This window comes from Cucurbitaria berberidis, assembly GCF_010015615.1.
Source record: "Cucurbitaria berberidis CBS 394.84 unplaced genomic scaffold K460scaffold_2, whole genome shotgun sequence".
Taxonomy (NCBI): Eukaryota; Fungi; Ascomycota; class Dothideomycetes; order Pleosporales; family Cucurbitariaceae; genus Cucurbitaria; species Cucurbitaria berberidis.
Window position 1 is genome coordinate 2,018,542 of NW_024468936.1, and position 12,834 is coordinate 2,031,375.

General features: G+C 32.4%; 3 protein-coding genes across 3 annotated transcripts; 2 read left to right on the top strand and 1 right to left on the bottom strand.

Moving 5' to 3' along the window:
- Positions 1-317: 317 nt before the first annotated feature.
- Positions 318-1,675, bottom strand: K460DRAFT_276654 (uncharacterized protein; the record flags this gene model as incomplete). The annotated part of the gene is made up of 2 exons (XM_040928132.1): positions 318-1,149; positions 1,209-1,675. The coding sequence occupies 2 exons, from the start codon at positions 1,673-1,675 to the stop codon at positions 318-320; spliced, it is 1,299 nt and encodes a 432-aa protein (XP_040790205.1).
- Positions 1,676-1,811: 136 nt separating this feature from the next.
- On the top strand, positions 1,812-4,456 carry K460DRAFT_62295 (CAF1-domain-containing protein). Its single transcript, XM_040938570.1, has 3 exons — positions 1,812-3,220; positions 3,355-4,353; positions 4,449-4,456. The coding sequence occupies exons 1-2, from the start codon at positions 2,192-2,194 to the stop codon at positions 4,183-4,185; spliced, it is 1,860 nt and encodes a 619-aa protein (XP_040790206.1). The 5' UTR covers positions 1,812-2,191; the 3' UTR covers positions 4,186-4,353; positions 4,449-4,456.
- A 658-nt stretch (positions 4,457-5,114) lies between these two features.
- Positions 5,115-6,643, top strand: K460DRAFT_352746 (uncharacterized protein; the record flags this gene model as incomplete). The annotated part of the gene is made up of 4 exons (XM_040931672.1): positions 5,115-5,235; positions 5,292-6,074; positions 6,570-6,578; positions 6,633-6,643. 4 exons carry the CDS (start codon positions 5,115-5,117, stop codon positions 6,641-6,643), a joined length of 924 nt encoding a protein of 307 aa, XP_040790207.1.
- Positions 6,644-12,834: the final 6,191 nt, after the last annotated feature.

The window sequence follows — 12,834 nt, forward strand, 5'->3', positions numbered from 1 at the left end:
GCAAGACTAGCCGTCTCGCCTCGGCTCAACAACAAGACGCAATGGGTCTACAGACTCCCCAAGACCAGGGCATTCTCCATTGGAGCAATACTAGGCAAAAGCCTGGATGATTGTTTCTGGCTACTTGGTGACATGAAAGTGGTGCTACTCATCACAAAGGAACAGCGGCACAATTAGGGTTACAATCTATGCATAAAAGGTGTCGAGGCAGAGCTACTAACGATAACATTATATTGATGGCGATCAGACACAGGAGCATGCCCTCGATCCCAAAGTAATACATGAAGAGAAACAGTACCAGTGCTATTAGTGAGTTATCAAATATACGAGACCTTGACGCCCATACCAACCGTGCGACGCATCTTGTCCCACCCATTTCGTATGACACGCAATATACGTTCTCGCAAGTCTCGCCGACCAAACGCCAGGGCAAAGGCAAGCAGGAACAGTATGGTTCGGAAGAAAGCCATGGGGTTCGCTGACATTTGGTGTGCGGTATTCGAGACCATCGCCTGGATTGACCCAAAGAGTGTAGAGGCGCGGTTGTAGAAGCCAGGGGGCGGAGTAATCGGTTTCTTTACAGGCTGTCGTGATGTGCGAGATGACTGTGATGGCGGTGTGGGCTGAGGTTGCCGGAAGCGCTCGTCTGAGCCCCTGGGCTGCCTCCTGTTCTCTTCTTCCCGCTTTCGCCGCTCGTCTTCTGCGCGTGATTGCTCCAGTCGGTGGGCCTCGGTCTCTTTGCGGCGCTCTTCCATTTGCTCCTGTTGCTGTTGGCGGAGCTTTTCTTCTCTGGCCTCGGCGTCTTCCTTTTCGTCTTTAAGAGAGTGCAGGGCCAGCAAGAAGGCTTCCTTGCGCTCATCGTCCAGGATTTCTGACATGCTAATAAATTCCCTGGCATAATCCCATTCCTCGTTCCTTGGCAAGACATGGAGGGTGTAGAGTTCGAGGAGCTTGATGCGGGTGTTCAGGTCTCGCGGCGTATCTGTGCCATTGTGGTTGCTGCGCTGGCTCGGTCGGCGCTGCAAGTACGAGGGAGAGGACATGTGCGAGGAAATGTCGAAGGTGGGGGTAGCGGTCGCGGACAGGTACGTCTCGAGCTTCTGCTGGTTCAGGCGTTGGGACGGCGAGTGCGTAAGGAGTAGCGTCGCTCTGTATGGGGGTCAGTCGAATTACCTTCATGAAGCCTCCACTATCAAGAGCTTGCTCACAGATTGACCACGACATCGGCATCCACGTCGCCCTCGACTCCGGCATAGCCGTCTCGCACCACGTCATCCCAGACGCTGCCATCGCGGCACTTGGACACCAATTGCTTCCACCTGGTGCTTCCAAATGCGTGCTTGCCCTCTTCTGCACCCAGCTCCACGACGGAATTGAGGAAGGTGAGATAGAAGCTCCACACCTTCACCCGTGTGCCCCGTGACGCGTTGGCAACGGGAGCATAGCCCACGAGGTCGCCGCTGTAGCCATTGCCATTGGATTCTTCGTGCTGCGGTGGAGTAATGATGGGCTCAATCGTTGAGAGGGCTTCTGGTAGTCGTCGCGTGAGGAACAGCTGGGCTGCCTGGCGATAGGCTTTGGCGATTTGGGAGGACTGCTGCCGGGACGCGGATAGCGACGAGATGGACGAAGAGAGGTAGCGCGAACCGCTCATGTCGTCGTAGGGCATGGCCATGGTTTGCTGTAGATGGCGAGTGCCCTTGGAGAGCAACTACTGCTGCATAGTCGACGAAGCGGTGTCGCCGTCTTGGTGCATTCCTCTCGGGTCTGTCAACATTCGAACCTCGGCTGCGCATGTCCATGTCACTCACCGCCTTGGCACCCCAGCCGTAAATAGACAACCCCAGCGACTCACTTAACAACCATCAAAATATCTCCGCCCCACGACACAGGCGCGCAAGCGTGACAAGCTTCATCGTGTCGAGAGGGTGAGACAGCAACTGGGCAGCGCTTGACAAACGCATGGCCTGTATCAAGCTCTGAGTCAAGAGCTAGACATTGTCGCTTGATCGCTAGACTGACCTCATTACTTAGCTAGAGCAGACCAACAGGCTGCCACACACTTACTCTTTATCCAGCACTCTTATCACGGCCTGGCATCTACAGCAGTACCAAATCCGTATCAATCCATCTTCCTGTCCAGCGACCAACACTCGGGCCAAAGGTGTGAAGACGGACACTAGTACCCGATATGGAAGTCGACGCAGCATCCTTCCCGCATCACCTGCTTGGCCTATTCATCCACATCTCCGAGGCTGACTTCGTGTCATTCGACCTCGAGCTATCTGGCATTCCGTCACGGCTCCCCAACAAGCCTCCTCGCGGTCCTGGGCGCTTCACCCTCGAGGAACGCTATGCTGAGACCAAAGCTGGCGCCGATCGCTACCAGATCCTCCAGGTCGGTATCACATGCGCCAGGTTCGACTATATTGCGAACAAGTATGTTCTGCGGCCCTATAACATCAACATCAGCCCGCTCCTAGATGAGCGACTGGATTTCGAAAGAGAAGTCACCTTCCAAAGCGGTGCTTGCACATTTCTCCTCAATAATGGCTTCGACCTGGGCGCACCATTCGCCAGTGGTGTCCAGTACCTATCCCGGCAAGAGGCAGAACGTGCAAAACAACTGGCTTGGGATAGACTTGACAAGAAAAATCCCGTCGAAGACCTACAGCTAAAGCCCGAGGACGTCGACTCGCTCGACTTTCTCCGTCGCATAAGGGAAGCCATTACCCATTGGAGGACTACCTCCTCCTCATCTCTAGAAGTGACAACGCATACCGGCTTCAAGGAAAAACCTTTAGTCCCAGCCATTACACGCTTCGAAAAGCGACTTGTGCATCAACTAGTACGCGCCGAGTTCCCGGATTTGGTGTCCATGGGCAGAGCAGATTGCATGCGCATCATCGACTTCGACCCTGTGCGGGAGGCGGATAACACACGCAGAATCAAAAACCGCGTCAAAGAGCAGATTATTCGGCAAACAGGCTTCCGCTGGGTATTCGAAGCGCTTGCGCAAGGTGGAGACATCGACCGAGCAGACGCTCTCTACGTCGCTCGTCCGAATAACGGCATGGGCATGACGACCGACACGTACGATATCAAAGATCGATACGACCGTGCAATCGAACGTCTGAATACGAAGAAGCCTGTGCTGGTAGGCCACAATATGTTCACCGATGTGGTCTACTTCTATCGAACTTTCGTCGGCGAATTACCGGTAAGTCTGTTTCCTCAGCGATCAAAATGATTGTATAATAGCCTTTGCCACATCGCAGAGTACTTGCCTACCTCGACTATGCGCCTACATGCTATCCTCCTTTACAAACATGGACGTTGCTAATGCAAAAGTAGGAGACTTTACAGGGCTTTCAAGACGCCATCCACGAGTTGTTCCCCAAGATCATTGATACAAAGTATCTTGCGACACATGCTGAGGGCGATCTCAATGCATCGCCCACCCTCCAGGAGATAGCTGCGGGGCTAAGCAATCAATCACTGCCAAGTATTGTCACCCATGCAGATCACTCCAAGTATCAAGAAACCGAAGCCTTCCACGAAGCCGGCTACGACAGTCTCCTAACTGCCACCATCATGCTCCGGTTAGCTGCCAAGCTCGGCGCAGAGCAAAAGGAGCAGGCACCAGCACCGCGCTCAGGTCCTCCTTCCGAACCCGCCAAGACTTCCGAAGACGTGCAAGACTTCTTACGCGACGGACGAGAAAAGGTCAGGGGTTCAGTGCCGCTACCACCAGTCGAGCAATCTCATCAAATGAGCCCAGATACCACGAAGAACAAGGCAAAGCGGGATGCTAAGGCCAACAGTAAGGATAGCAAGTCCGAGAATGCGGCTGGGCTACGCTTCCATACCAAGAATGTCTTCGACAGCCTACGAGAGCTCACCTTGAGCCCTAATGCAGAGACAACGCCCCCCTCAGCGGACGAAAATTCTACCCGGATGTACACCTCAACACGGAATAAAAAGCAAGAAGAAGCAGCAGGGTCATGGGAGAACGAGGTTTACGTGCAAGATAAGACGGGCTGGGTGCCTATAGACCAATTGCAACGCCGCAAAATGGAGATCATTCCAACTTTTGACTCGGACTTTTGGAAAGAGTTTGGGAACAAGTTACGTGTATTTGGAACGCAGGAAGCGGTGCTCAAGATAGCGGACTGGGAGGGTTGAGATTATCCGCAGCGGTTGGAAAGAGCGAGGTGTATACTGTTGTGAAAGTGCATGAGCTGTTGCTTTATGCGGCTTGTAGGAGGAAAAGTGTGAACATGTGTATATCAACTTGCACATCCTCTCACGTAAGTGCCTAAGTAGCGTTCATCGGGGTTTCACGATCACTCGGTGAGTTAATACACTGTTGAATGCATCGCAGTTGAAAAATCTTACCATTGTCTTGTTGTCGTGTGTCGTTCGGCGGCATGTACTAACTATCTCAGCCGGTTTCGAGCGATGCAGTGATGTCAACGGCACCACCCCACGTCGTGTACCTCGCCGTCATATTTGGAATATTCTTTCATTGTGTAGCATAAGTACTCTGGTTCGAGGCGGGGATTCACTTCCACCAAGCCAATTACTCGAATGTTCCATTTGCTCTCTTGAATATTTCCGGCCGAGCCGCCTCTAACTGAGAAAGGTAGTCAATCGCGTAATATTGCCGAACTCCTCCGCATAAAGCCAGGTCCTCTTGTCCAAAAATCTCGAGTGCCAGCGGTACAGGATGGCGTTTGAGGATGTTTTGCGTGCTACGATGGCGGACTTTTTTTCAGCTGCATTGGTACATGTACATCTCGTATCTGTACAGCACTGGATCATTGTCATCGGATCAACCGCTCCCGGGCGGAGATCTTCGCCGTTGTGCACTGTTGCTAACGGAGACTGCGTTAGTCGGAGATCTAGATGCGGCTGTCTTGGTGTGACGAAGGTGTCTTCATAGCGAGGGAAGAATTCTGGGCGCCGTGGAGTGTTCCACCGATACGTACGAAGGTAACCCATGATACCAAAGGTGGAAGCCTCCTGCTAGGGTAGATAATATATCTTAACCACGCGCGCTGCGTCGCTCTCAACCCCATCGCTTGAGATTGCCTCTTGTTGCCATCCATATCATGGCTCGATTGTCTTTCATTCTCCTCGCTCTTGCTAGGCTTTTTGGCCAGTCAAAGGCACAATGTCCGAATCTTGTCGCTCAGTTTAACCCCAACGCCCGGACGATGTCGTCGAACAATAGTACGTTACAGCTTTTTAAAACTTAGCGGTTTCCGTATCACTGATGTGCATTACAGCTTGGTTCATTCTTCCTGTGCCCAAGACAGCTGTACAAAAGGCAATCGACGAAGCTTACCTAGGCAACGCCATCACCAAGCAACTCAAGCTGCTTGATCCACCAGACGAACTCGTCCTCGGCGACGGAACGCACCCAGTAATCGTTGCAGCTGGTTACAGCTCCGATATTCGGCAATCCATCCTCCAAATCGACGGAACCCTAAACATGCTCGGTGCCCAAATCATAGTCCCCTTTGTCGGAAAAGACGTCAGCAAGACGCCACTCAACGCTCCTCTAGTAATCTACCTCGGCGTCACAGATGCAGCCCTCTTCCGAAGACTCGCAGCCATCATCCCCGCTGCAGTATCTACACTAGTAGGCGGCCTCGCCGTCCGACTAGGTAACTCGCTGCCTAGTAACGCAGCATACCAATCTGACAACGACGGTCTGTTCAGTTCGAACACGAAATGGCAGATCGTGGGTAATCCCTTCAGTGGACTAGGTGTCATTATCGAAGCCCTCGATTTACACTTTACTACTAACCCCACTCCGCCTGCAGCCCCCTCGTTCAAAACATTGAAGAGTGTAATCAATCAGCCGTACCTACTCAAGGGACCTACTGGCAGCGCGACAGGCAAGTGTCAGCGCAATACGTACTTTTTCAATAACGCTACTGCGCAAGTTGTCTTTCGTTCTGGAAGGGTGATATTAGGGCCTGCGGCGAGCGGGGATGGGATCACGTCGGGTGTTGTGTCGGGTACTTTGCAGCAGGCTAGTAAGGACAAAGCGGGCACGTATGATGGTGTGCAGGGCTTTTCGGCCTGTGCGCAGCTTGTTGGGTATGGGGGTGTTATTGCGCAGGGAGAGGATTGCGAGGCGGCGGCTGTCATAATATAAGGGTGATAATCTGTATTCATAAGTTCTATTAAGCTAAACTAGCTGCTAAGTAAATAATATATTTTATTTTAGTATAAACTATTTTTTTTTAATATTTATATAATAGCTGTATTTTTATAAACTAGTAGCTAATATTATTAAACTTAGTACTAAAATTTTTATTTTTTAAATAATTCCGTAAGCGAGGGTAAACAACTTAGTATTTATTATTATATTATAGTAAAAAAAAACTTAAAGAAAAGACTTTAAAAAAAAAAAATTATTAAAAAAAAAAATTACTAAAAAAAAAAAACTACTATGCTTTATTACTTTAAAAGTAAAAAAAAAATTATTTTTTTATTTATATAAAACTTACTTTTATTAAAAAAAATTTTAATAACTGTAGCTAATGCTTTTCTAGCTTTTAAAAGTAATAGTATAAATATACTATTAAATATAAAATTATAAGCTATATATTATATAGTAATAAAATAAGCTTTTATATAATTAAAAATTTTACTAAATATTTATTAGTGCTTATAAAATTAAGCTATTACTAACTATTTTTTAAAAAAAAAGTTTTATATGCAAAAAAAGTAAGCTTTTATATATTATAAAAAAAAAAAAACTTATATTTATATAAGTGCTATTTTAATAAGTAGGCAAAAAAGCAGTTTTCTATTATAATTTATATATAAAAAAAAAATTAAAATAAAAATTTATAAATATAGTATAAAAAGTTTGCAAAGTTATATTAAAAAAAGTAAATAAATAAAATATTTTATAAAAAAAAATTTTAACTTATTTATATTATTGTATTAATTTAGGATGCAATAAAAAGCTGCTAAATTAATTAAAAATTTAGTAAACTTTATTTAAGTAATATTTTATTTTTTAAATTAGTTTATTTACTAAGTTTTTTTAAAGCTTTTATAAAAGTAGTATTTTTATTTAGTAGTATATTATTTAGTTAAATTTTTTTAATTTTGCTTGCAGTATTAGCTTTTTTATTTATTTTATTACAATTTTTTTGCTACTTATTCTTGCTTACTAAAAAAAGTACTTATATAATTATTTTAATTTATTTAGCTGTAAAAAGCTTTTAGTTTAAAGTTTTTATAGTAAAAGCAGTAATTACTAAAATAAAAACTAAATTAATTGCTAATTTTATAGTAAAATTTTTTATAAAAATTTTTACTAAATTTACTATAAAATTTAGTATAAAATATTAAGCTATTAGCTTCTTTTTTTTATTTACTATTTTTTTTTTTAAAATTTAAAGCTTTATAATTAGCATTTTTTTTTTTTGCTAAAATAGTTATTTTTTAATATTTAGTAAAAAGTTTAGAAATTTTAATATACTTAAATATTTTTAGCTTAAACTAAGGCTTAAATATTTTATTTAAATTAAAAGCAATATTTTTGCTTTTACTATTATTATTATAAAAATTTTTATTTTTTTTAAAAATTTTAGTATATTTATTATTACTTATAGTTTTGCGCTTATAGTTTTAAATATTATTTATATTTTAAAGCTTTTTATTTTTTTTTTTTTTTTTAATTTTTATACTTTTTAGAGCTTTAGTAGCTTTTGCTTAATTTTTTTTTTAGTATAATAAAAAAAGCTAAAAAATTATTTTTTAAAAATTTTATTAATTTTTATATATATAGTAGTATACTTAGCTTAATTATTTTTTATACTTTTAATATTATACTTATTTATAATAAGCTAAACTATTTTAAAAGCATTAATAGCGTACTTTTTATTAATTTAGGCAATACGCTATTTATTTAGTAGTATAAAATTTATTTTAATTTTGCTTTTTTTTTTTATATTTTTACTTTTTTTTTGTATTTTTATTTTTTTTCTATTAATTATTATTTTTTTAGTAGTATATTATATAGTTTAGTAGGCAAAATAGCTTATTAACTTATTAAAATTATATATTTAAAAACTTGCATTTATACTTTATAAGTAAACTAAATTGTAAATTTATATAAAATTTTTATTTAGTATAAAATTAGGGTTATTTAAGAACTCTGCTTTAAGCAGTATTTAATATAAATTATTAATTAAAATTTTAAACTTTTATTTTAGCTTTATAGCATTAAAATTATATTTAATTATATATAAAAATTTTTTACTATTAAGTAAGTAGGCTTTTGCAATATTTTTATACTTTATAATATTATTTATAATTTTAATTTACTAGTCCTAGTTATATTATAAAAGTATTTAAATATAAATAGCAAGCAAGTTAATTATTTAATAGTATTTTTAATTTTTTTTTAAAATAAAAAAATTTAAATTTTTTAATTTTTAACTTAGTTATATAATTTAGTAGCTTTGCTTTTTAAGTAAAGTAATTACGCAGTATATATAAAAATTTTTGCTATTTACTTTTAAAAAAAATATAAAATTTATAATAGCTTATACAGTTTTTTATATACTTAAAGTATAAATATTATTTTTAAAATAAGCTTTTATATTAAATAGTTTTTTTTTTTTTTTTTACTAGTTGTATTTTTGCAGAAAATGTTCTATTAATAAGTAAAATTTTTAATTAAAATTTTACTTATTAAAATTATAAAAATTATATTTAGTTAATTTTATTTTAAATTTTATTTTAGTATATATAAAGTCTAATTTTTACTAGCAATTAATAAAATAGTATTTAATTATTTTACTTATTTGCAGGAAGTACTATTATATATTTAAATTTTTTAGTATATTAGTATATTTAAACACTTTTGTAGTAAAAGCAGTAGTAATATTTAATATATTTTAAAATTTTTAAAAATGCTTTTAATTAAAAAGTATTAAAGTTAATTATAAATTTTATTATTAGTTTTTACTTACTTTTATAAGCTTTATTATTGTGTTTTTTTAGTTATACTTTTTGCTAAATTTTTTAAAAATTTTTAAATTTTACTAAAAAAAAGTAATACTTTTATTCTAAAATGCGAGTAGTTTATTTTTTATTTTTTTTATTATTTTTTTAAAGTTACTTATAGTAGTTTAGTTTTACTACTATTTAAAAATTTATTATAAGTAGTTTTTACATTTTCTGCAAAAAAGTATAAAATTAAATTTATAATTAAAATTTATTAATTTTTTTAAATTATATGCATTACTATTATACTATTTTAATAAATTAGTTTTATTAGCAATTTTATTAATTGCTTTATTAGGCTTATTAGCTGCAGTAGTATTTATAAATTATAATTATATATTTTAGTATACTAATTGCGTTTTTAGACAATTAAAATAAATTATTGCAACAGTATTTAGTATTAAAAAAATAAAAATAAAAGTAGAAAGTTATTTATATATTTGCTTTATTAAAAATTAAAGTAAAAAAAGTATAAAGCGTATTTATTTAAAGCTTAATAGTTTTTTTTTACTTTATTAAATACTTAATAAAATTAATAATTGTATAATAGTATAATAAAAGCATTAAGTAAATAAAATAAATAATAATAAAAAAAATATTTAGTATATTTAGCTTGCTAAATATGTACATATATATTTATTATTAAAAATAAAGTAATATACTTTATAATTTACTAGGATATAATATAATATAGTATTTTAATAAAAAATATTTAGTAAAAAGAAGCAGAAACTAACTGCTAAAAAAAAAAAGTAAAAATTAAAAATACTTTATTTATTACTTTTTTCTGCAAATGCAATAGCTTAAAAAGAAAAAAAATATTTAAATATTTTAATTAATAATAAAATTATATATGCTTTTAAGGCTTAAGTTTTAGTATATAATACTTTTTTATAAAAAAGCTTATTACTAAAATAAAAATAAGTAGAATTTTAGCTAATTTTAGTAATAGCAGTTATTTTTAGTAAGTACTGCTAAAATTAAACTATTTTTATTAAAGTTTAGCATTCTATTTATATTATTTATTATTAAAATTATAAATAGTTTTTATATTATAAGTATTAAAGCAGTCTTTAAAGCGTAAATTATATTATTTATATAAAAAAAATAGTATTTTAATATTTAAGTGCTTAGGATTATCTATGTCTAGGTTTAGCAATTTTAGTTTTAGTTTTTGCAATTAATAGTTATAAATTATTTATTTTTAAAATTTGCTTTATATGCGTTGCTACTACTAGGTTTTTTATTTAGTAATTAAAAATTTAGTATTAAAATTTTTTTTTATTTTTTTAGCAGTGCGCATTTGCGCAGTAAATAACTATTAATTATAAATAGTATTTTTATTTTTTTATTTAATAAAGTACTCTAGCTTTCCTATAGTATTATTAATATGCTTTTTAATAATTTATTTAATAAGCTTAAGCTTTTTATTACTATTAATTTTAACTGCTTATAATAGCGTTAAAAAAGGATAATAATAAAAATTCTAATTTAATATATAGCAAAGTTTAAGTTGTATAGTATTAATTATGTTATATATTTTTAAATTTAGCAGTTTTTTAATCTAGTATATATTTTTGCTAATTTTTTTAAAAACTTTTAAAAGTTTATATTATTAGAAACTAATTTTTTTTAAAAAACTATTTTTTAGTTTATAATTATAATAAAAAACTAGTATAGTATAATTACTAAGTTTTAAGTTAAAAAGTTAATAATAATAATTATAGTAGTTTTTTTAAATAACTTTTGCAAAGCAGAAAACTTTTTTTGCTTTTTTTTAATATTAAAGTTTTAAAATTTTGTAGTTTTTTTTTATAAGCGTATTTTTTATATAAAGTAAATTAAAATTTTAATATAAATTAAATTTTATAATATATTTGCAAGGCGTGCATTTAATTAAATAATTTATACTTATATTTAAAAAAAATTAAATATAAAAAAGCACTTTATCTTAATTATAGTTTTAATTAATAGTAATAAAAAAGCAGAGCGTAATACTTACTATTTAATTAGTTTTTTTAAATTAACTATTAGCTTTTAGATAGTAAGCAGCTATAGTATAAAACTTAGTTTTTATTGCTTTATATTACTAGCTAAATATGCTTTTAATAAAAGTAGCTGCTTTATTATTAATAATAATTTATTAATTACTTTAATTTATTAAATAGTTTGTGCAAGTAAGAGCTATAAATTATTTTTTACTTAATTAGTATTTTTTGCTAAGTATAATATTAATAGCTTTAGATATTTAGTATATTTCTGTAAGTATAGTATTAAAACTTTAAAATATTTTTAGCAGATATATAATAATATTAATATAAACTATTTTAAATAATTATATAAAATAATTAATAAGTTTTAATAATTTATATAAGTAATGCTACTAGGTCTAGTTAATTTTATAAAGTAGGTAATATTTAATATAAATTTTTAAGTACTTTAAAAGCTTATAAATAAAAAAAAAAGCTTTTACTTAATTATAAGTTTAGTTATAGCCTTAATAATAAAACCTATTATAAGCTTATTTAAAAAATTTTTTTATTATATTTTTAAGTACGCATAAATGTTTTAATTTATTTTATTTATTTTAATAATAAATTAAATTTTTTTTAAAAAAGAAACGCAGTTCTTGCATTAATTAAGTTAAATTTTTATTATTTTATTATTTGCTAAATATAACTACTATAATATACTGCTATAATATATTATCTTTATATACTTGCTTAAAATAGTTTTTAAAATTTTTATTTATTTTAATAATTAGCGCATAAAATATATAAGTAATATTATTTAGTATATCTATTTTTAAGTCTAACTTTAGTATAATTTTAAATTTTAGCTTTAATAAAGTATTAAGTATTAAGTATAATTTACTAAGTTTATAGTATATATTTAAATTAAATTACTAAAAGTAAACTAAAGCCTTAGCTAGTTAAAAGTTAAAACTTTTTAATAATTTTATTATAGTTAAATAGCATTAGCGTGCAATTGCTATAATTATAATATAATTTATAAAAGTATATATTTTAAATAATATTTTAATTATATGCTTAAGTTTTTTAATTACTTAGTAAAGTCCTGCTATTTTTAATTTTATAAAAAAATACTAGCATTTTAGGCTTAAAAAATATTTTAATAGAAAAATAATAGGCTTAATTAAAAATTTAGTAAAATTAATTAATTACTTAAGCTATATAATTAGTAATAATTTATTATTTTTATATTTTTTTAGTACATTTAAGTTAATTATAACAGGTTTAAAATTTCTTTTTATATAATATGCTATAACTGCTATGCCGTATTCTTTAGACAAATTAATATTAATATATAGTAGTTAAAATTTATTATAGTAAAATAATTAAATATTATTATTTTATAGTAATTAAATATTTTTAAAAATTTTTTTAATTAGGTTTTTTGCTAGGATAGTTGCGCGCATTACTATTACTATTTTTTTTTTTTTTTTTTTAAAAGCAAAGTATAATAGTTTAGTTTTAAGTTTAGTAAAAAGTTTAAAAATTTAGGCTAGGTATAGCATATAATTATTAAAAAAGTTAATTATACTATAATACTTTTTTATATTTTAAGTATAATAAAAAAATTTAATATTTTATAGCACTTTTATTTTTTTTTTTATAAAAGTAATACTAAATATATTTATATAATATTCTAAAAGCTTTACTAAAAAATATTTTAAAAAAGCTTTGTTTAAAGCAAGTAAAATATTTATTTTATAAATTTAATTAAAGAAAAAATTAAAATATTATAAATATTTTTTAAAAGTTTTAAAAA

Bases quoted from the DNA above. Each gene is read 5' to 3' on its own strand.
- K460DRAFT_62295 (XM_040938570.1), top strand. From the start codon at position 2,192: ATGGAAGTCGACGCAGCATCCTTCCCGCATCACCTGCTTGGCCTATTC. The intron at 3,221-3,354 runs GTAAGTCTGTTT...ATGCAAAAGTAG, and splicing joins CTTTCGTCGGCGAATTACCG to GAGACTTTACAGGGCTTTCA.